Source organism: Chelmon rostratus, chromosome 6 (assembly GCF_017976325.1).
Source record: "Chelmon rostratus isolate fCheRos1 chromosome 6, fCheRos1.pri, whole genome shotgun sequence".
NCBI lineage: Eukaryota > Metazoa > Chordata > Actinopteri > Chaetodontiformes > Chaetodontidae > Chelmon > Chelmon rostratus.
In genome coordinates this window covers 16,553,908-16,577,371 of record NC_055663.1, presented here as the reverse complement: position 1 = coordinate 16,577,371, position 23,464 = coordinate 16,553,908, and the positions used below count along the sequence as shown (strand labels likewise).

The 23,464-nt window shown below is 43.2% G+C and overlaps 3 protein-coding genes across 17 annotated transcripts; 2 read left to right on the top strand and 1 right to left on the bottom strand.

The window, feature by feature from the left end:
• The first annotated feature begins 1,318 nt into the window (after positions 1 to 1,318).
• tpm1 (tropomyosin 1 (alpha)) lies at positions 1,319 to 12,984 on the top strand. 14 transcript variants are annotated; one of them, XM_041938761.1, is made up of 10 exons: positions 1,348 to 1,605; positions 2,000 to 2,125; positions 2,315 to 2,440; positions 5,562 to 5,695; positions 5,968 to 6,085; positions 7,022 to 7,092; positions 7,847 to 7,922; positions 8,134 to 8,196; positions 8,310 to 8,379; positions 12,109 to 12,984. In XM_041938761.1, exons 1-10 carry the CDS (start codon positions 1,492 to 1,494, stop codon positions 12,189 to 12,191), a joined length of 981 nt encoding a protein of 326 aa, XP_041794695.1. In that variant the 5' UTR covers positions 1,348 to 1,491; the 3' UTR covers positions 12,192 to 12,984. The 14 variants fall into 14 exon arrangements, with proteins under 14 accessions (XP_041794689.1, XP_041794688.1, XP_041794696.1 ...); XM_041938756.1 differs by lacking the exons at positions 2,315 to 2,440; positions 12,109 to 12,984 and adding exons at positions 8,919 to 8,997; positions 10,032 to 10,242 and having other exon boundaries at positions 1,350 to 1,605; XM_041938755.1 differs by lacking the exons at positions 2,000 to 2,125; positions 7,847 to 7,922; positions 12,109 to 12,984 and adding exons at positions 7,290 to 7,365; positions 8,919 to 10,242 and having other exon boundaries at positions 1,319 to 1,605.
• Positions 12,985 to 14,896: 1,912 nt separating this feature from the next.
• lactb (lactamase, beta) lies at positions 14,897 to 18,581 on the top strand. 2 transcript variants are annotated; one of them, XM_041939457.1, is made up of 6 exons: positions 14,897 to 15,350; positions 15,478 to 15,544; positions 16,656 to 16,846; positions 16,955 to 17,273; positions 17,378 to 17,543; positions 17,710 to 18,581. In XM_041939457.1, the coding sequence occupies exons 1-6, from the start codon at positions 14,982 to 14,984 to the stop codon at positions 18,233 to 18,235; spliced, it is 1,638 nt and encodes a 545-aa protein (XP_041795391.1). In that variant the 5' UTR covers positions 14,897 to 14,981; the 3' UTR covers positions 18,236 to 18,581. The 2 variants fall into 2 exon arrangements, with proteins under 2 accessions (XP_041795391.1, XP_041795390.1); XM_041939456.1 differs by having other exon boundaries at positions 14,897 to 15,362.
• A 1,036-nt stretch (positions 18,582 to 19,617) lies between these two features.
• On the bottom strand, positions 19,618 to 21,245 carry LOC121608418 (pro-neuregulin-4, membrane-bound isoform-like). The gene is made up of 5 exons (XM_041939683.1): positions 21,166 to 21,245; positions 20,919 to 20,958; positions 20,722 to 20,815; positions 20,409 to 20,561; positions 19,618 to 20,252 (listed from the first exon to the last, which is right to left on the bottom strand). Exons 2-5 carry the CDS (start codon positions 20,926 to 20,928, stop codon positions 20,180 to 20,182), a joined length of 330 nt encoding a protein of 109 aa, XP_041795617.1. The 5' UTR covers positions 20,929 to 20,958; positions 21,166 to 21,245; the 3' UTR covers positions 19,618 to 20,179.
• Positions 21,246 to 23,464: the final 2,219 nt, after the last annotated feature.

The following is a 23,464-nucleotide window of genomic DNA, read 5'->3' as shown; positions in this document are numbered from 1 at the left end:
GCAAGCCTGAAGACTGAGCAGCCTGTTCGGTTCTACGGGCATGAACCGGCCTGCCAGGCGTGGCAACAATAATGTAGAAAACAGACCAAAGCCTGAGCAAGACAAGGCTTATTTTAGGGGACATATCTAATAGCATCAGACCTTGGACTCTTGGCACTGAGTCGTGGATCCATATTACAGACGAAGGCAGGTGCACGAAAGAGAAGGCACTCCTAAAAATATCCCTGAGAATCTTTGCGGAGACTTGAAGACACTTGGTGCGTCCTCAGTCCCTGCAGTCGCCTCGTTCAGCTTCTCATTCAGCTCAGTGCACTTTTAACATTTTAAACTGAGGATTTTTGATCAAATAACTAACTTGATTGCATTGTAATAAAACAATATAATAGAATTCTATAGAATATAATGTAACCCATTCTTACCCCTTCAGATTTAAAGGTATTAATACACATGCTGCACATAATATATAACATTCTACTATAGCAGTTTGTGAAACAGATAAGGTTCCTGAACTGCCAAGTCAATCAGCTGCTGAGCCGCTGTAATTGAGGTATAAAACCCATCCTGCCTGGCCGCTGCTGGCTGCTGCGTTGTCACGGTCAAAATGACACATCAACAGTTTACAGGGGGGATATCCGATACATTATCAGGTAAACACTTCCCGGTCTTGAGCCCCCCAGACTGTGAACAATGCCTCTTGGGCTTGCTAGCCTTACCGAAAGCATCTCTTCTCAGACAGCCCACTTGCCTTGAGCTACTCAGTCCAGACCCCAGAGGAACTGACGCTCGCCTGCCCACCCAACCACACACACACACACACACACACACACACACACACACACACACACACACACACACAGTAGTTGCTGCAAGTTGACAAAAGCCTGGTCAAACTGTTATTGCAGCTGCCTGTGGTCCACTCCCAGCCTGCCACAGGGTCAGCTGAACAGGAGGAAACTGGCATTGGCAAATCAGAGCAAGTAATTCACATAAAAAGCACACATGACCCAAATTTCAGCAAGACTGGAAACTCAAAAGACTCGGCACAGAGAGACACACGCTGCTTTTAAATGTGCTTTAAACAAAGTGCACATTCAGAGATGTAAGGATCTGCCACTAGCTGCATCTCCTCTGTGCATTAAATGGCTTCTGTTACGTTACCATCAGGGAGCCCTTCCCTGGGAGCTGCCCGCTTGTCCATCACACCCCATATAAAGGCGTATCAAAAGTCAAATGTTTGGGAGCAACGAATCGCCGAGCAGATCCTTAAAGAACGCCCGGGCACCCGCGCACGCCTCCTCCAAAAAAGTATTGGATGTCCAAAGGAATCCAGTCAACCCCCCCACCTCCAAAGTACATATTTGACAGGGCACAGCGAGGCAGAGCCTGCACTCCAGCTTAGCGTTCAGTTAGGCACAGACGCCCCAGCCCCTCTCCTCTCCTTAATTTTCTTTCGGACGTTTTGTCGGTGCAGCCGCACAGCAGTAAGCAGCCATGGATGCCATCAAGAAGAAGATGCAGATGCTCAAGCTCGACAAGGAGAATGCCTTGGACAGAGCTGAGCAGGCCGAGTCAGACAAGAAAGCAGCAGAGGACAGAAGCAAACAGGTCGGCTGATTTTTTCTTTTTTTCTTTTTTCTTTTTTCTTTGGCGGAAAAAGCCCAGAGAGCCCTAGAAAAGAGCAGGAACACCGGCAGCTTTATAAAGCTGCTGCCCTTTAAATGGACCGCCTCCTAAATACGGATTAATTACTTTCGTGGATAATCCCAAATAAGGATTAAATTAAGAATAAACCATCCTTCTTGTTTTTTTTTCTCCTTTGGATATTACAAATCCTCCTCTCAGCTGTTTTGCCTATTGGTGATGTAAATATAACCTAAAAAATGTTGCTAGTAATGGAAATGTGAATTAGACAGAAATACTGTTTAGTAGTAGACTGAATAAGTGCATGTTTATTTCATATTCTGTTTAACTTTATAATGTCTCCTATATGCGTGTGTAGTTAGACGACGAGATAAGAGAGTTGGAAAAGAAATTGCGTGTTACTGAGGACGAAAGAGATAAAGTGTTTGAGGAGTTCCAGACTGCTGAGGAAAAGCTGCTGACCGCTGAGGAGGCCGCCACCAAGGTATCTGACCCTGACGTGCATGAGCCCCCCTAACTTTTCTCCCTTCTCTGTCCCCTGTCCTGTCCTGTCCTCTCCTGTCCCGTGTCTCTCTCTCTCTCTGTACGCGCTCTCGCGCCTGTGCGCGCTCACGCAACTCCTCGCTGGTCACCTCTGAAACTGTCCGCGCACTGAAACGCCCCCCTCCCTCAGCTTGAGGACGATTTGGTAGCTCTGCAGAAGAAGCTGAAGGGAACTGAGGATGAGCTGGACAAGTACTCCGAGGCTCTTAAAGACGCCCAGGAGAAACTTGAGCTGGCTGAGAAGAAAGCCACTGATGTAAGTAAGGGAGGGAACCGCGATGGCACCCATTCCTGCACCACGCTTCCTCACATCTTCATCCTCTCATCACTGTGAGTGCGGCAGTTCAACACCACAGAGAGCTAGAGTTTCCCCTCTGTGGGAAACCGTATCTTCTAACTTTAATTGACCATCAAAGTCCAACTACTAGACTTCTTGCTCCAAAGTTCAATCATTGTTGAACTGTCGCTTCATGTTTCGTCAATGATCACATGCACAATCAGCACAAGTCTGCCCAAAGAAAGTCACACTGGCTGTTTAACTGACACAAACACTGTTTATTTTAAATAAATAAATTCTTAAATTCATCCATAGGCCACGTCATAACATGAATATCGTATATTGTCTAATAATTGTGTGTTTTTTGGGGTTAGGGTGTGTTCAGTCCATTCAGTGTAGCGTAATGCGCACTCTTCCAGAGAGCGCAGAGAGCAAGCGGCCGGATAAATATAGCCCACTGCTTTATATGGTCAGGATAGAGCTCACATCTGCGGGCTGCGCTCTTTGCTTACCACAGGAAAAAACACAGTTTCCCTATCAAAACGGCCCAGGCAGGGCACTGATTAAAAAAAAACAGCAAAAATAAAAACCCTTATCTTATCTACAGACAAATTAAATAAATGAACCTATAAACGGTTTTGTTGCTCATTGTGCCTAGGTCCCCAATTTTTAATAAATATGGCAGGAAAACTATGTGAAGAATTTAAATTTAGGCATTTAAATGTCGCTTCAAACACTTTAGGCCATCATAAACTTTTTTTTCATGACAAATAATCCCGTTATTGATTGAATTAGAGTGACTGTCATCTTTTTTTGAATCAATGCATAACATGGCTCAACACTTGTGTCCAGGAAAACCTGTTGTAATGCTCCTTTAATTGGATTCCCCCAGAGGGTTAAGTCATAGTGATGCTGTATTTTATTCACTATAGACTTAAATGCTGCTGTAGCTTTTTGAAATATTCCCATTGGAACATTTAAGTATGGCTGCAGTCCTGAACGGAATTTAACTACTACTTAGCGTTTTATGGTCTTGTTTTTCCCTTTCATATTCTTGGAGGGCTTTTCTGCGATATTTGCAAAATCTACAACGCAGCCTGTAATTACTGTATTCAGTGAAGGCATATTGAATGGCCTGTAGTCTCCAAGCGTTTTACTGCCACGTGTACTGCACACAATTCACCCGCAGAGGGCGCTGTAGCTCCGTTAGTTCACCACAAACGTGATTATAACAGTGTGTTTAGTAACTCTGCTTTTGCCATTAAAAAGGCATTGTTTATTTGTGCCAATTCAATTTCGCATTTTATTATTTTGTTGACCATTGCAGCAGATTTCCAGAGCGCAAGTTTGCACAGCCCTGCAGAATACTTACATTATGGGCCTATTTTGAAATCATCAGCGGTACTTCCTGGACGAATAGCAGACAGGCACTGCGGAGTGCGTCTCCAGAAAGCTTGCGCGCCGTCCAGCTTGTCTTCACGCAGCTTTCAGCGCAATCAAGGACGTCATCTCGCTGCTTGACAAATCCTCGGAAATTGTGCCGCCGCTCATTGTGTAGCCTTCATTTTATTTTTTATTTTTTAATATATATAAATATATATAGCTGTACAGTAAACGATGGCCGGAGGTACATCGCTGGAGGCCGTCAAACGAAAGATCAAATTCTTGCAAGAGCAGGCAGACGGTGCAGAAGAGAGAGTCGAGAGATTACAGAAGGAGTTGCTTGCGGAGAGGAAAGCCAGGGAACAAGTAAGCATGTTTACCGCGCGTCCCGACGCACAGGAGAAATTACGCACCCTCCTCTGGGAGCCTTTCCTTAGTTCTGCAGCTTGACGCAAAGCGAGAAAGCGGAATTTCTCACGATGCTCCGCAGTGCTGCGAGCTGATCTTTTACGTTGCTCCACGCAGTGCCGCCACAGAGCGCCGTGCCGAGGGGTTGGGAGCATGCCGCTCCTGGCTAAGCGCTTATAACTGTTAACGTTAGGCCGCTGATGCCATAGCAGTTGAACAACCGTGTGCACATGGAATCAGCGTGTCGCCTCATCCTCGGGCTTTATTTCGGCTGCATCCCCTCTGATGCACTTTGCTGCAACGGTCAACCCGCTTTCCAGGAAGTTCGGTTTATTCTAGTGTGCAGGCATGCAACATTTGGTTCAGTTAATTTCAGCAACCAGGAAGTTACAAGTAAACTGTGTTTTTAAGGTGCCACTGTGCACTGTGAGCTTATGGTCTTTCACTTGCCCATATAAGGACAACAGGTTTTCACAGCCACAAAGAGTGATTTCCCTCTGAGTGAACACAGCAGCAGTCATCTAGAGGGGAAACAAACCTCTCTGCAGAGTCTTACAGCAGTCTGAGTCTTTCTCAGTCTGACTTTAATGAACCGTGAGGTCTTTTAAATAGAGTCGGAAAGATTGCTTCAGTTTATAGATCATTACTAACTTCCTTCCTTGTTGCTTCACAGCTTCAGATGCACTTTGGTCCAGCAGTGCCCACTTGCACACGGACTGCAAGGGAGTTGGTCACACTCGCCTGTTTTCATGACAATGCAAATCTCACACCTGCCGAACAATTATCAGAAAGCAGAAATAGCTACAGGTGTGAAAAATCATCAAAAAGCCCTGTGCAAACAGGTCCTTTAACCAGTATGTTGCAAACCTGCCCAGTTAAGTTGCACTTAAATGTCTCTGACAGTTGCAAACCGTCCAGGGAGTCCCCTCTGTGGCTTTGCTCGTACCATGTGAGCAGCCAGTCACAGTATAATAGTCTCACGGCCTTTGACTTGAGCCTTGTTAATATCCTCTCTGGGGCCTGGTAATGAGGCAGGGTATTCAACAATGTGTCAGCTTGGGACATTGTTATCATTATACATAGTCAATGAGCTGCACAAGCAAGCCTCCCGGGAGGGCTTTTCCAAACAGGTGGCACACAAAAACACTTTTGAACAACCAAGATTACACTCATCCATCTTTTACACACACACACACACACACACAAAACCCCTCCATTGTACATTCTTTGGGCAGATGTGATGCGTGCAGGTGTGTGATTTCCAGGTTGTACTTAAAGTTGTCCTGACGTGCTCCTCTTCTCTCCCTAGGCTGAGGGAGATGTCGCTTCCCTTAACAGACGTATCCAGCTGGTTGAGGAGGAGTTGGATCGTGCTCAGGAGCGTCTGGCTACTGCCCTGACCAAGCTGGAGGAGGCTGAGAAGGCTGCTGATGAGAGTGAGAGGTGGGTGCAGACCTCTGATCTGTGCTGCAGGGATGTGCTTCCATCCCTTAGTGTCGGGTGCAAGCAGAGCCTCTGTGCTGCAGAGCTGGATGTCACACAAGCTGTGTCATTTCCCAACATCTCAAATTCTGTACTTTCTCCCTCTTCACATCAGAAAACTATAAGCCTTACAGGGGTGTATTAAAGATTTACCAGCCACCACCGGGGAGGCTGCAGGCTGTCTGTCAGATCCAGATCCCTAACATCCTCTGCCTGTTTGTTCCCTCACACAGAGGCATGAAGGTCATTGAGAACAGGGCCATGAAAGACGAGGAGAAGATGGAGCTGCAGGAGATCCAGCTGAAAGAGGCCAAGCACATCGCTGAGGAGGCTGACCGCAAATATGAGGAGGCGAGTTTTTCAGCCACCGGCAGCCGCCCCAAAACTATTATGCAAGACCAAACATGTAGCAGCTCATTGTTACTGCCATTGATAACAGGTGGAATCCATGATGTAGTTATTTGGTTGCTTATTTATGCTTAAAGGGACAATTAGGGAGCATTTTTGCCCGTATATGCCTCGTTATGGCAACTCTTTTGATTTTTCATTTGCTGATGCATTTTTGTAAAAAGTGTAAGATAACCTTATCTTACTTTATAAGCATTATATAAACATTTAAGTGGGGGCTGCTGCATAAACAGATAATGAATGACAATACAGTAAAACACAGTAGCAATTAGTGGTGGAATGTCACCTAATACATTCACTCAAGCACTTTCCCTTAATATGAATTTGTACTTTTCTTGAGTATATCCATACCTCCACATTTTAGAGGGAAATATTAAACTTTTTACTTCACTACAAATATTTGAAAACAATTAGCTGAAACAACTAGTTGATTAATCAATTAGGCAGAAAATCAACTTAGAAACTACTGAGTACTTTACTTTTGATACTTTAAGCACTGATTATACATACACACTTTTACTCAAGTAACATTTTCAATGCAGGACTTTTATCTTGTAATGAAGTATTTTACTGAAATGCTTCAGTACTTTTACTTAAAATAAAGGGTCTTGTTACTTTTTCCATAGCTGATGATAATAATACATATATATACATATAAGTTACAAATCTGCTTATATCTGCTTACAACTACATTATGGCCGTTTGTTAAATGTTTATATCATGCTTATAAAGGCTAAATAAGGTGAGTTAAAGTAAGTATCACCAAGTGCAGTTTAATCATATTAGAGTGGTACAATTTCACGTTAAACCACATCCTAACTGTGTCGCAGCCATGTCATACCTGTTGCGTTGTGACACTTTGCTGTGCTGCACCTTCAGGTGGCCCGTAAGCTGGTCATCATTGAGGGCGACCTGGAGCGTACAGAGGAGCGCGCTGAGCTGTCAGAAGGGTAAGATCTTTCAGCCCTCACGCGCACTACGTCTGCACTTCCACATGCATTTTCGAGCTTTGAGCAACTAATACACACAGTATTTAGACGTGTCTCTGTTTAAACAGTGTGTCCTGTGCTCTTGTTGTCTGTGCCGATCATTTGCATGCTCTCCATGGTTTGAATGGCTTGCGCACGTACGCCGCACCCACTAACAGACAATCTCGGAGAGCGGAGGATGAGCTCAGGGTTTTGGAGCAAAGCATGAAATCTCTAAACGCCACGGTCATAAAGGTACTACAAACAAAAACTAACACACACATCTGTGACGAGTGGCTCTTCTCACGCACGCTGACGAGTCTCTGCCTTGCTCGCTGTGCTTGTTCTTTTCCCCTTTGATGCTCTGGGCATATTCTGCTCTTTCACACCTCTAACACGGCAGAGACTGTGCAAGAATAACGCCTCACCTTGAAGAGAAGCATGACATTTGGATGCAGAAATGCCATTTGCCAAATTATTGATCTCACTGTAACCCACTACTCTCTGTTTGAGTCACGTGGCTGTTCTCACATTCCTGCTCTGTTAAGGCACTTTTAAGGTACTTGAGGGTCCCTCCTCGTTTTATTCCCTGTAGTTCTTATTTATCTTTTTTACTTCCCTTCTACCTGTTTTGTGTCCACCTCTGGTTCTGTCCACCCTCGCTTCCCTCCTTTTCTTCCACCCCATCCCCTCTTCTTTCTCCTCTGGACCTTTATCCCCTTGTCTAAAACCCCAGCAAATGCTCTGAGCTTGAGGAAGAGTTGAAAACTGTGACCAACAACCTGAAGTCACTGGAGGCCCAGGCTGAGAAGGTAAGTGCCCCCCTCCGGCCGAGTGCATGCTGTCAGACCCCTCAGCTCCTCGTTAGACTGGGTTGGAAGGGGAGCAGAAGAGCCTGAGAAGCCAGATCGCTTCAGTTTTACCTCATAATATTTATCTGCATACATGTATTACAATACACATTCAGAATTTGACTCCGTGCCCTCCAGCAGCTTGACACCTGTCATTGTTTTCGACCCACAGTACTCACAGAAGGAGGACAAGTACGAGGAGGAGATCAAGGTCCTCACCGACAAGCTGAAGGAGGTAAAGTTTCAGGAGGCCTTATCTGGACCTGCGGGCCGAGTCCAGGATGATTAACACATGTCACGGGTGCTGTATCACATGGACTAAGTCATAAATCTGCCTCTGTAACACAGGCTGAGACTCGTGCTGAGTTCGCTGAGAGATCAGTAGCCAAGCTTGAGAAGACCATTGATGACTTGGAAGGTATGATTTTTTTACTTTATGATGGTTATTGTGTCAGCGATGGTATTTGGATGAGTGCTCAGCTCTTCAGCCCATTCTTCGCTTCGCTCTTGAACTCTGTTCCTGTTTCCCTCTTAATCTCATCTTCTTCACTCAGCGTCATACTTTTGTTGTGGTGACCCTTGTCCGTTCTCTATTCAGCGTAGTTGATTTGTCTTTGAGTTCAAGGTGGGACAGAATGGCTTTGATGTTTATCAGAGATATCAGGCCTAAATGTTGACTTAGTGTTCAAGCAGTGAAAGCGAGGGCTGGGAGTCGTATGGCAGTGAATACGTGCGTCATTTCCTCATGAATTTTCCCACTTTTGTTGCCCTTTCTATCATTTTCTGGTGTAACTTTGTTTTCCTCTTTTTTCCCCCCCCTGTTTTCAATTTTTTCTCTCACCTTCTCCTGTCTGTCATGATCCGGATGCTTCACCCTTCACCTCCCTGTCACGCGCTCCTTCACCTCTGCTCCCTTTCACTGCACCTCCTACCCCTGAACCCCCGGCCCACCAATAGATGAGTTGTATGCCCAGAAACTGAAGTACAAGGCCATCAGCGAGGAGCTGGACCACGCCCTCAACGACATGACTTCCATGTAATTTTCAACTTTGCTGCGCCTGCTTGTTCCCCCCTTTCTTCTCTGCACACCAACTGCCTCACCTCTGTCGTCTCCCTTACACTTCTTTGTACCAGTCATAACTCGTGCATCCAACTCTTGTGTCTGATCCTACATTTAAAACGGTTATGCAGCCATGTTTTTATAGTCTTAATGTGTTAAAACAGACATTGTAGTATTCCATGTCTGTGTAACTGAAGCCCACTTGCAATAATTTTACCCCCCTCTAAGTGGATTCCTCTCACACTTCTGCCTTACTGTGGTTATGATGGTACTTAATGATAACTTTGTATCATTGGTGTTGAGATTACTGTAAACAGGGCTGAACTAATGCATGAACAAATCTCAGCATGAGTCTCTTAACTGATTCATTTCTGAATTGTGTTTGTAAAAAAGGAATCAGTGGTGACTTTTTTTTACGATCTATGCAAATTTTGTAGTTCTATAATTTAAAAACATTCTAGGTATTTTCGTGCGATATCTTGACATCCTGAGCCACGCATGCAAGATGTCCATTGAAATGTTGTGGACTGTATTATGGAAGCATTTCAGTGAGTCTGATTCACTCTGTGTAACTCAAGGGTATGAGTGTTTCCTCTTTTCTACTAACGTGGTCTACTTCTGTCGAGAAGAAAGGCCCCCTGTGTGTTTGTTGAAGGTTAACTGTCACACTTTAGCATCGCTGCGGTTGAGCCCCCAGTTGTGCTAAATTGCTGTCGTCCCTCACCGTTTGGCCCTTCGGTGGGAGACCGACGAGGCGCACCACCCTCTGTCTGGTCCAGCGCTGCCCCTGGCGTTTAAGTCGAAAAGTCTGGTAATCAGAGGGAGGAACTGGTCCGACTTGCACTCTGTGTTTGTCAGCGTGCTGGCCCTCGCAATGCATTTCTATTGTGCATTGTGGTTTTGTAGTGCTTTGCCGTGTCTTGTGTGGTTCTGGTGTACTGTGGTGCAAAATTTTCCCTCGGTCCCACAGCGACCCCCCTGGTTCACTTTACTTCTTCTCTCCCACACAGATAAATTTTTTACACCTCATGAAAGACGTCTCCTGCCGGCTGAGCGGCGTCTGTCTGCTCTCTGCAGCCTTCTCTCCATTGTCCCTTCCCTCTCTGTCTTTGCTTTCCTCCCCCTCTCATGTTTTCATCCTCACGTTATCTGCATCCCATCTCTTGTACAGAATCCTAGAATCTTTCTGCACTGTGTAAGAAATAAACACCCTTCCTTCTATGTAAGCTGTATTTCTTTACTCTGTCCTTTCTTTTTCTTTTTCATTTCTATTTATTTCCACGTGGCTCTAATAAAACCAGGAAGCCTTGATTTTAAGTTATGTTTATGATTTTGTTTCTTCATCTCCACAAACCATCAGTTGAGCTTCATCCTGCTGTCCTTGGTGGAGTTTTATAGATTTCAATGTTCTTTTTATTTTCTTCAAATATTGTCCTGTGAAGCTGAGATATTAGGAATATCACAGTCGTGCTGAAAGCACAGAAACCTAGAATAACTGCAGGTACTGAAGACTGAAAGCTGAGCCAAGCTGTCTTCTCTCTTAGTTTTTGAGACTGATGCATGCAAGCACTTTCCAAAATGTAGGTCTGTGACAGGAGGGACAGATTTGACTGGGAATATTCGAGATTTAGAGGGAATTATTGTTGGATTGTAATTATTAGGAAGATTGCAGGAAAGTAGAGTTATGGGGTGTAATGGTTGAATATAGAACAGTATGTAAGATTTGTTGAGCCTCATCTGGTTGATGGAAGAATTGGAAGAAACTGCTATCGGTGATTACGACACATGGCCTTTGTATGATACACAGTATCCTGTCATATATTTGAATAAATATACAATCACATATTCTGAGTGTTTTTATTAAAGTCCCTCCCATAAATTCAGATACAGATAAGCAGAAGTGAGCAGTTTTCTAGTGTTGTGCGTTTCGAGACTTCATATTTGAACTATAGCGCAATAGTTGAGCCACATCCTTAAACTCTTTGAAATGCCAGAACAAACTGAGGCTACAGAATTGCTGATTCTCAGTCACGGTTTATCCAGTTCTGATATCGAACAACTGGATTTGATAAGATATACTTGATAGAGACTGTTATGACCAAAGTGGCAGGTATAGTATTCATTGTTCATTTTCTTGCCACACTATCCAATTTTATTTTAAGGTTAAGCTCACTGCCATGTTTTTTTAAACCTTTCTGGTTAAATCAGCTCATCTTCCGTTCTCACTCACATGCTGCCCTGCCTTGCTTTACCCATTGCAGGCAAAAATCTAAAGAGCAGGTGGCTTAAACAACATAAAAGCAACAACAAAACACTGTGTGATCATGTCATTGAAAGACTATTCAGATATGTTCAGTGTGTTTTACAAAGATTTATAAAAGTCTCAGATGATCCACTGTAGATAAGGTAGGTATGAACAGGCATTGCACTTCCTCTTTTCCTATTTTCCTCTGATTTCCTGTCCTCTCTCTGTTTTTCAACTTGCTCTCTGACTGCAAAGATCGCCTCTACCAGCAACTTGAGAAAAACCGCCTTCTCACTAATGAACTCCGCGTGGCCTTGAATGAGGACTAAATTGTGTGAATGTTTTTATGCGTTGGTTTCTCTTTTTTTAAAAAAATGTGTGTATGACAATCTGGTCCAGTGTCCAAAGCTGTTTCGTTTGACTTGTCCACGTACGATGCCTGCACTGCTTGAACTGTGTGTTGCTGTTTGTGAAAATGTAGTTGAAATATGGTGAAAATCAGGGATTATCTCAAATAATGAGTCATTTTCTAGTCTAGCATTATAACATTATACAATAATGACTTTTTTATGCATTGTTGTTGTGTTTATGTGCATTAATAAGAACTTATTGTAAACTGTAACCTGTTTGCATGGTTGCTTGCACATCATAATTTGAGTTTGTTTACTCAATGTGCTTCTCTTGTTTTCTTTCAGTGAAGTGTAGGTCGAGTTTAAAAGCACTCAGATTGAATAACTGACCTGAATGATGTAGCCAGCTTGATTATTAATGCAAGCTCACCAGCTGACTCACTTATGCTTGCTTGTGTGAGATTAAAACTTCTCCATTTGATGTTCTAACAGAGAAACTGTCACATGCTAAAGAAGAGAACCTCGATATGCACCAGATGCTGGACCAGACTCTAATGGAACTGAATAATTTGTGAAAGCACGGTCTGACCCCACACGCACTGTGGTTTTGGCTTTTTGTACTTGCACCTTGCTTTCCATAAACCCCTCTTCTCGTGCCCGTGGTGGAGATCAAACAGCCAGTTGCTTTTCCTATTGCACCGTCCTGCTTTCAGCGGAACTCGACCAAGGAGCAAAGCTAAGAGGAAGCGAAGCTTAACCATTCCCTTTGATGAAGCGCAAACTGAGAAACAAGATTCTTTTCGCAAGCCGGTTTTTATCTTGAGATATTGGCAGCATTTTGCTATCTTTGAGAAAGGTTTTTGTTTTGTTTGTTTTGTTTTTTGACAAGTCATGTAGTGAAATGACATGTGCCATTGGTTACAAAGATTGCTTTCTACATCTGCAGTAAAGCTGATCTGGTACGTTCCATTCCACCTCGATTATGCACACACCAAAGGACAAAGTGGAGAAATTTTGCACTTAGTTAAACCTCAACATTATGCACATTTTGCAGTCTGTAAGACAAACTGTGTTTAAAAAAACAGAAAAGTTCCTCGCAAGTGTAAGTATACACTGGCTTTGCCTGTCAGTATGTATACTGGTGCTACTGTTTTGTTAAGCAATGACCAAAAATGCTAATGCATTACAGTATATTCTTAGTTTTCTTTAAAACCATGGTTCAAAATTTGTTCATCTTGTCTATAAAGTATGATATCAGGCATCTGGTTGTGCATTGTTTTAGCTTTGTATTCATGTAGATGTTTCAAGTGTTTATCATATTTGTAATGTACAAAATATGAATATAAATAAAAGCACGTTTTGAAAGTTTTCTAACTTTGTTTGTGGTCCATGCATAGCTTTTTTTGTCCAAATCAAAGTCTCAGTAGGTTGTGGGATGATTGAATTAAACCTGATGCAATGCAAAGGAAAATAAAACGCATTTAATAGACTGATGTTCCCGGCAGACATGTAGAATGTGTTAAAAGTTTGGACAAATAGAGATCTGTTCATTTTGCAGCCTTATTGCATTACTCCTGGCTCAGTTTTTGCTTGACCCTCACTTTGACTTCCAGCTGCGGGAAAAACATTGTCATGTGCTTCTTTGGTTCACTGGAGCTCACTTAGCACTGCTGGACCGTAACAGTTCAGTTTCAGAGTATTCAAACCATGTAGCAATGGTGGAAAACTTTCTAGATGTCTTTAGTAGAGTAAAAGTAGCAGTGCATCTTGTATTCTGTTTAAGTTTATGTATCAAGGTGGAAGCCTACTCCTGAATTAAGGTGCCTGAATTATGTCCATGTTAACATATGTTGTATGTTTCTGTTGCCACGGTTACCAACTAGCGTTTGAGCCAGAGCAATAATTTAGAACAATTAGGCTATTTGACTGGAACTTCTTTTACAGGTGTCCTATAACACTTTTTAACGGACACCCTGCAGCCAATCAGAATCGAGTATTCACCCAGACCATGGTATAATGTTGCATTAAGCTTTAAGAGGTGTTGGTGTGCCTGGACTTCACTTGTCAGTATATTGTTGGGTAGGTTATTTAATCTCCAATTATCTAGTTTATGACATTTTTGTAAACTATTACTTTACAATGGTCCATATAGTTTTCATGCTATCTTATTTCACTTAGTAGCCACCATATACAGTATTATTAAGTAGTTTATGTGGGCTTGGAATTTGACAGAAAATGACCTTCACATGTTGACAGCAGTAGTAGTTAGCATGACCTCTGTGAGAGTCCTTTATTGCACCAGTGATGAGATAAGGGTGTGTGTGTGTGAGTGAGAGAGAGAGACAGAGAGGTAGAGAGAGAGAGAGATATGGTTCTGAGGTAAAGACTGTTCATGTATTATGGTTAATGGATAATTTGGCATCCTGAGAATTAGTCAGTGAGATGTCCCAGAACAAGACACAAATGTATTAATAAAAATCAATCCATTCACTTACTTCAGACCTTACTGAATATACTGAATACTGAATATATAATAAAAATAATAATAAATCCTGGGGACACTTTGACCGCATTTCAAGTAGTTACATCAAATTTGTGAGGTGGAATATCAGCCTGGTTGGTCCTGCAGTATTACCATATCATGTGTCCCCGTCTTGTAGAGCCCTGTTTTAAAATCCAGTTTTATTTTTATTTTGGTTATAATTGTGCTTATTTGCTGCATTTTCCTGAATAAAGTTGATGAAATTGTCAAAGAGAACCTGGCGCCTTGTGTAGTATGTGTGCTCTGTACTTTGTGGGATTTTGGAAGTGTTTGGGTAAATGTATAAAGCACAGAAGGTGGCAGGTGGGGGGTCAAACAGCACTTCTTGCTGTCCTAGCAGATTAATCAGGCCTGGCTCGAAGTGGACAGACTCCTTCACCAGCCAAAACGACTCTGATGTATAATCAGCTTTTGGTAGGATTAACCATTTCATCAGTCATGCTGTTCCCTGCTTTATTCAGTCATTACCGTAAGTCTCACTGCCAGACTTGAGGGTATTGTGCCAATAAACATATGTCTACAACTACCAAAAGTTGACACACACAACAGCATTATCTGTGTAATTATACGCAGTCTCTGCACGGTGCTCTTCTTATCAACACCATATATTATGGGAGCATAAAGTCAACTATAAAAAGCAAGATCTTGTCACCAGGAGAACAGATTATCCTACCTCGATCGACTGTGTGGGGATCGAGGTTTGATTTGTTTGGTCTGGCTCGACGATGCAAACAGGAAGCTAGTTGTTGTGAACTGGAGCTCACAAACCAGGCACAGTTATCGTCACGAAAAAGGTAGGAGAGGCAACATATCTAACTTAGGGATGTCACGGTTATTTTTGCCAAACCGTTTTTGTGCCAAATGTACCCTGTTAGCAGCGCGCGAGTCTCCTCTGTTGACACCGCGAGGAGCCGGAGCGCGAGTCCAGCCGCTGCAGTCACAGAAGCGGATTGTTTTTATTCAGCAACAGAGAGGATATGCCGGAGGATCAAACGCAGCCTTTAACAGATACAGTTCAAAGTCCACGATTTGGATGTGTGGGGTTGGTGTGGGGATTGCTTTAGCTGTCGGGCTGAAGTATCAGTCGGACACAGCCGACAGTTCCTGTGATGATAAAGTAACGGAAGCTCAGAGGACCGATCGATACAGCGATGCCATAAAAGTTAGCCGGGACCTTGTGGAGCGGATACAGGTAGGCACAGAGGTAGGCCTGTGAACTGTTTGTTTTAAGGTTGGCCACTCTCCCTTTGCTCTCTCGTTATATCCCCTGCCCAAAACTTTTCATTTTTTATAGTTTATGTCTGTCCGTCGTTTCTCAGGCTGAAGTCGGGGCTCCAGGGCTGGTGGTTGGGGTCTCTGTGGATGGTGTTCAAGTCTGGTGTGAAGGTTGGTGCCTGCAAAGTCCACTTTAAAAGTGTTTAGTGTTACATTTATAAAAGGTACAATAAACCCAATGTAGGTAGTCTGGTTTGCCCAGTGTAAGTGTGTTGTGGTGCTAACTGCTTGGGTCAGTGCTGGGCTGGTGCACCACTGACCCACAACACGAATTAATGCTGGTCCAGTGCTTGAATTTGTGATACCATTTTAAATCAAAGCCAATACAGAGACTGTGATGCTGCCTCTGTCAAATATGGGCCATAAAGGGTACAATTAGGGCTCTAATGACCTAATATTAGGTAATTGGCCTATAATTTCAACTAATCTAGTTTGCCTGTAAAACATGAGAGATTTTCCCAGAACCCAGGGGATGTCTTGACATTACTTGCTTTGTACTAAACCCAAAGATATTACATTTAAACAAACAAACAAATTTTAAACAGTGGAAAGGCAGCAAATCCTAATGCTGGATAAGCTGGAGGTGGAAGATATTTTAATTTTTTGCTTGTAAAATGGCTCAAACATTACTGCTCATATAGCTGCTGATACATTTTTTTTTTTGTATTTTTCTAACTCTGTGTCGGTTTCCCCTCTTAAAGTTGCCACTTTTACTAAAACTATGCTAAGACTGCCATAATATTTTGTATTGTGGACTGGTGGGGCCTATGCATCACCGGTTTGGTTGATTCAACGATGGCCTGGTGCTGTGTGATATCAGTGTTGGCGAGTTTGCAAATGTTGTGCCTTTCCAATTTTGGCTGGTGCCACAGAAACCTGCCTTTCTTGTTGATGTCATGTCACTTTTGGCAAAAAGCTGAGCGGAGATAAGCAATTAACCGTGGCTCTGCCCTGGGTTACCACCTTGGAGAAAGTATAAAGAGTAAGAAAAAACGTACGATTCAAGTAAATTATTAACAAACAAATAGCTTTTAAGCTTGAGCTCTGTTTGCCATGGAACACAGCAGGCCACTTCCAGTTGTCAACTTAAATGGCCTTAAATGTTTGTGCCCTGTGCCATAGTAAGTGATTTCAAAATGCCACGCATGGAATCTTTAACATTTTCGTCTGAGAACACATAAATATTCTTATATGATGCATTTAAATTCTTCGTGTAATTCAGGGTTGGGTTACGCTGATTTGGAGAATCGTGTGCCATGCGGCCCAGAAACAGTGTTGCGAATCGCCAGCATCAGTAAACCGCTCACATCTGCAGCTGCTGCACGACTGTGTGAGGAGGGCAAACTGGATCTCGATGTCCCAGTTCAGAAATATGTCCCAGAATTTCCCCAGAAACAATTTGATGGACAGGATGTAAGTAACTTGAACAAAATGTCACCGTTTTCTTACCATCAGTAATAATATCATGCTGCTCCTTTCCGTGTTCAGCTCACGTGCTCGTCATTTATTCTGTTCTTTCAGGTCACAATAACCCCTCGTATGATTCTGTCCCACCTAAGCGGTATACGTCATTATGAGAAGGATGCAAAGAAAGTGAAGGAGGACAAAGAGAAAGCTAAGCGACTTTTAAAGCCTCCAGTCAAAGGGAAAGGCGATGAAAAGAGCTCATCTGAAAACAAAGATAAACCTGCCAGAGAACTGAACACCAAAGACAAAGAAGCCACTCAGGCTCAGAAGAAAAAAGAGTTTGAGCACGAGGAATACTACTTGAAGGACAACTTTGAAAGTGTCACTCAGGCCTTGGACCTCTTCAAGGACGACCCACTCATTTTCAAACCTGGTAAAGCGCGTATTTGTTCACTCACCTATTCAAATATGATACAGTTTCAATGTTAATGTCTTGATGAGTACGCTTTTTTTTTTTTTTTTTCTTACTACATGCAGGCACCACTTTTCTGTATTCCACCCACGCCTTTACCCTTCTTAGTGCTGTTGTGGAGCGAGCTGCTGGACAGCATTTCCTGGATGTCATGAGGAAGATGTTCCATGAGCTGGGAATGCTCAATACTGTGGCTGATGAAAATGACCCCATTATTTACCACCGCTCCAGGTAATCTGTGCTCACCAGTGTCAAGTTATGTCCAGTTTACTGTGACTAGTCTGGGGATCTGGTGTTTCTTTGAGGTTGTTATTATTGCTCAGGTTGGTTTTTCAAGTGCACAACATGATAAAAATCCTGTACAGAGTCCATATTAATCCTTGATACTCCTCCACAGATTTTATCACCTCAACAAGAAAGGACGTGTTGTGAACTGCCCGTACGTAGACAATTCCTATAAGTGGGCAGGAGGCGGCTTCCTTTCCACTGTGGGTGACCTGCTGCTTTTCGGGAACGCTCTGCTTTACAGCTACCAGGTGGCCCAGCTAAAGGACACTGATGGCTTGCTCCCTGGCTTCCTCAAACCCCAGACTGCCATAGAGCTGTGGGCACCCGTTGACAGGACAGAAGCCAGCTGGGATAAGGATGGACTGTATGCACAAGGCTGGCTGGTGGTGGAGAAACTACAGAAATATGGCCACTGCAGGAAGCGCAGACACTATGTGTCGCACACAGGAGGCGCAGTCGGGGCTAGCAGTGTCCTCCTGGTGTTACCCAGCGAGGAGATAGACCAGTGCCAAGGACAGACCCCCCTCCTCCCACAGGGGGTGGTGGTCACCATCATCACTAACATGCAGTCTGTGGGACTCAACAGCACAGCGCTGAAAATTGCACATGAGTTTGACAAAGCCAGAAGCCTGTAAGAGTAAGTTGTTTACAGAAATGTGTGAGCTTATCTGAATTTGTGGTATTATGTATTTTTTGATGCAAATTTTAAATGAGTCCAGAGAATGTTTTAGAAAATAGAAAAATAAGTGTGATTTTGCAAAGTAAACTACTTATGTTCCATTGCAACACTTGGCAGGGGAGCCGTACTACCACTAGGTGGAAGCAAACTACTGCATTTCTAACACAAAAAGAAGGCCACTGACTTATGATATCAGTTTGTTGACTTAATACAGAGATTCATGCTTTTCTACCTTTTTAAAAGCTAACACGAGAACATTTTAATTGATATGTTTCTGCATTTGAGAGAAATAAAAACATTTCATAGACAATGGAAAGAGGTCAGTTGCTATTTAAAGCAGCATGGTAAGTTTCTGCGTCACATCTAGTGGCTTTTAGGGCCCACCCTATACAGACATTTCCTCATTGCAGCACAAAATGCTTTGGGAAAAACCCTGTTGTGTGTTGAGCTAATGCTGTCGCCCTAGTAATAATCAATAGGGTCACATTTTAACAGTTCACTCAGCGCTGAGCCGACTGTGGTGATCATTTTTATACAATGCTAGGGTCAAAATTGACTTCAGCCAGTGAGTACAATCCTGACGTTGCCTCTGAAATTAACAAAGCAAGAACAATTCCAGATTTTAATGCGTAAATGCACATGCTGCAAAGTTTTGTCATCGATGATAGCAGTTTCAGTGAGTAACTAAGCTGTCAGGAGTCCAGATTTAAGTTTTTCTTCTTCCCTTGTTGGTTGCTAGCAGCTGTTGGAGAATACTGGAAGTCCGTCAAAATAAGAAAGACTAACAAACTGTTGGCAGTGCAGTCCAACGAGTCTGGATTCTCTCGCTGAATTGAAGCACATTTGATGCCACCATTCTCATTATGAAACTCCTGGGATCTCCTGTGTCGCTGTTTTTAGATTTAAGGAGACGGATGAATGGCTTGGGATGCTCTAATTATACAGACTCCCACACACAGTGTTTCACTCAGTTTGCTGCCGGTGTGTGTTTTCCTGCATGTCCAGATTTGTCAGAGCCAGCTTCAAGTTTTAAAACTGCAGGGTGAAGACATGAAACGTGAGGTCGTCCTGACCAGTCCTGACTACTTTAAGGGACAATTTTGGTGTAGGGTTAAGATTAGATTTAGGATTAGGTTAAGAATAGGCTAAAGTTTGAGGTTAGGATGGTCGGGCTGGGGAATGACTAGTCCATCAGGATCCTCACAAATATACAAGTGTGTGTGTGTGTGTGTGTGTGTGTGTGTGTGTGTGTGTGTGTGTGTGTGTGTGTGTGTGTGTGTGTGTGTGTGTGTGTGTGTGTGTGTGTGTCAGCAGTAATCACACAGTCAAATCATTCAGTAGGGATTATTGCATGTATTTACACACTTTCAAAATATTTACTAATAGCATATTGAGCATATTCATTAATTATACAGAGGGATTTCTATCATAATTCCATATTTTCAGTTCAATATTTAGAATATTATTTCACAGATTTTTTTTACATAGTCCAACTATGCTTTGTAAATACATTTAAGACAAAGCACATAGATTGAAATGTGATTTAACACGAGTAACACCAGTGCCTACTTCATAGCTGTGTTAAAAAGGCTACTGTGCAAGGTGTGATTCAATTCCCACCCACTCACACTTGTTTCACACCTTGTTTTGTATTTGTGTGTGTTAGTGAGTTACACCTTTTGTTGAACTGCATGGAATCCAGAAATCTCATGAGACGATTAATCAGCTATCAGCCCTTCGCTCAGCTTGGCTTTAGCTAAGGTCAGCGCAGCAGTTTTCCTCTGTCTATTGGTCTTTCACAGTCATATCCAAAACAGTACCAGGTTCAACAAGGCAGGTGACACTCAGCTCTCATCCAACACACAACCAAAAGAGAAACAAATGCACATAAGAGGGAAGATCACACTCTTGGTTTTACTCTCCAGTACTGCTGCTGATTGTTCTGTTGGCTCTGTTGCTTGGCTTTCAACATCCTGCGTGAGGACACAAGTGATTGTTATTAGCTTGAAAAGAATCTATTCAGACTGAAACACAATAAGACTGTGTGATGCATAAAACACTTCCACGTCCTCTGCTATTTTTAGACCCCTTTGAGAACACTGGTAATCCTAAATCCATAATGTACTTACTTGCGTACGTAGTAGATAACAACTGCCAGTATCACTAAGATGAGGAGGGCAACAATGACCACGGCTGCAATTAACCCTGCCTCCCCTGCATTGGCAGAACTGCTGAAGAGCTGGAACTGCTCACACCTGCTGCCTTTGTAGTTTTCATTGCACCTGAAGTCAGATATAATAATATAGGCATTCTGTCAGCACAGAGAAATCTGTCCACAATATTGCCATGATGTGAGATGAACAGATATTCCTAAATAAAGGTTCCAGAAAGCTCATTCTTACACTAAAGATGATTGAAAGTTAAGTTTTGTATTTAACTTACACACAGGAGAGTGTATTCATGGAAGGAATTTTGTAGCAGGTCCCACCATTCATGCAATAGGTGACCTCCTGCCCACCACAGAGGTCTCCATGATCTACACAGACACAACAACATTTCAGGAAGAATAGCTCTAACAGGACCGAAGAGTCACTCTCAAACATTCTTTCATGTTTCTTCTGATGGTTTTTAATAATTACCTGCCATCATTGGGGATGGGTTTTCTGTTCTTGCCGTTTCCTGAGAACACAAGCGACAGTTTGGCACACAAAAGGAAGTCATTTCACCACTAAGGAAAGCGTAACCAGACTCCTCAGATGCCGATAATGGAAACGAGCTTACATGTCTAAACACTTTCTTGAATCTGAAAGGTGTCGTCAACTTATATTGATTGTTAGAGGAACATATCATCGCCCTGACTGAAATAAATCAAAAGTATGTGCTTACCAGCTCGTGAAATCCCAGCTTTTGGTCGTTAGCGCAGGTTCCCAAGGTGAGTCATACTGACGCTTCAAAGTAACTCAGAACTGCTTTTTGTTGGAGAAGGCACATGTGGGCGTGTTCCTCCCTTGGCCTAAAAAAATGTTGTGATTGCAGTTTGTCCACATTGTAAATGGCAGGCTAAACGTCAGGATACTACCGACTGATTGTAGGTAATTTGCGCTATAAATGGTGTCATTTAATGGCATGTGAGCGATACAATGCAGAGCTGTCAGAGGCCTAGAAAGTCTCTCAGGACTCATTTGAGCTGTGTGTGAGACTGTCAGGTGAAGACCTGGCTAAATGACATCTTGTTTTTGTTCTTGGAGCTTTAGTTGCTTCATGAGATTAGGCTGAGGATGTGTGAGGAAATCACCTGTTGTTCATGTGAGCTCAGCATGTCTGGGTTTGGTAAGAAACATCTGAATGACTGGTATGCAAAGAAGGCATGAATGGAATCGTGGGAACTTTTCTGTAGTCTTAAGCAGACGTCACACCACTTCCTTCAGACAAATAATTACTGCTGTGTGCTCAGAACCGTTAGTTGACTTCTTGGCTGGCCATTTTTAGCTATTATTAAGAAATTTTGTTGTTGTGAGCTGAGCAGTGATCATGCAGTCGGGGCCAGGGTTTTTGCTGATTACACAGGCCTCAAAAAAGCAACCTAGTGGAGATGCTAAAGTCATTCCGAGGACTGTAACTGATCATTTGATAGCATGCTATGAAAGGCCTCACCTCATAGGCCAACAGATTTAACACATCAAATACACTTAGAAGGTGTACACAGAGACACAAACAGTCATATTTTCATCACTTTTGGGGACATTACATAGACTTACGTAGACCTAACTACTTGCCTATCCCTTACCTTAACCCACGTCTTCACACTAGGATTTAATGATTTACGTTCCCTGGACTTGTGTTTTGTCCCCGCAAGAACGACAAGTCCCGAAAATGTATAAACAGAGTTAGGTCCCCACAACGTGTGTAATGCATGTCCACACACACACACACACACAAGTGGGGCAATGCTTATATAACTTTATTACATTATCTTCATACATTACAACATTCTCCTTCTCAAGCACTCTGCAAACATCCCGATAGGTGTCTTTCAAGATCAATTGTCCTTGTCATAAAAAAAGCTGTGTTTTCCCCTTGGTGGCATAAGTTAGGTTTTCAATGGCTAAACGTAAGACTTTTAAATAAAGGTCCACCTGCAGGTGCTTTTCTAGGCAGTTGCAGCACAGTGTTTATCTAGAGGTGAGCGAGCCTTTTTATTTGCGCCTGAAAGTCTGAACTCTGGTGGAAGTAGTGGAAGGATAAATACTCTGTAGACAGGCAGCCCAGTAGAGATTATATTGTTTGCATGACCTTTTTACCAGACTTATAAAGCACTGCTGTATTATTTATTAACCATTAAGAAAGCCATTAGTTACAACTAATAAACCCCTTCGAAATGGTTCCGTATTAGAAATGGCAGCATCTTTTTAATGCCAGCCCAGATGCACGTTTATGTCTCAGTGATGCTGCAGACTGATACGTTAAATACAGCGGACTCGGTCATCGTTTCAGCGCACTACTGAGCGCCACAGAAACACTTGAAGTCCCTGGAAGAGTATTAGTGATTTTTCTTTTTTCTTTTTTCTTTTTTTCGTGCGGGTGGGTTGTTATCGCGAGGAACTCTGAAGCTCAAGAGGTGAAGTGAAGCGAGAGTGTTTTTCTACGTCGACGCATCCAGGGTGGCACAGAAAGAGGGACGTCTGCAGGCTCTCACGGCTCAGACGATATATATTCTTTAATTAATGTGACCGTGTGAGTGCGTGTTGGGGGTTTTTTTGTTTGTTTGTTTGTTTTTTTGGTGTAAATTTAGCCCGGTTTCCTCCGCGTTGATGGCGCCGCTCGTCACACATCTGTCGCCGCTGGAATCCCGTTTTCAGCACCTGGACAGCTCCCGGTCGTGAACCTCTTCTTCTGATTATCGGGCGCATGGAGTCCCTGGTGTGACTGTGGGGGAAGCCCTGCAAGCGCATTATGCCCCCCTCCCGAGACGTCGTTACCAGCCCGGTTCAGTGACAGCCTCGCCGTCTCCGCTGAAGGATGGTGCTTTCGGTCCGGGCTAGGTGTTTTCGTCGTGCGCTGTCTTCTGAGAGGCGATACGGGTGCTTGGCCAACGCGACTTTGAGGGGAATCGCAGCCTACACACAGCAAGATCCGAGCTTCCCTCACACCGATCATCATCATCATCATCATCGGCGAGGAGGGA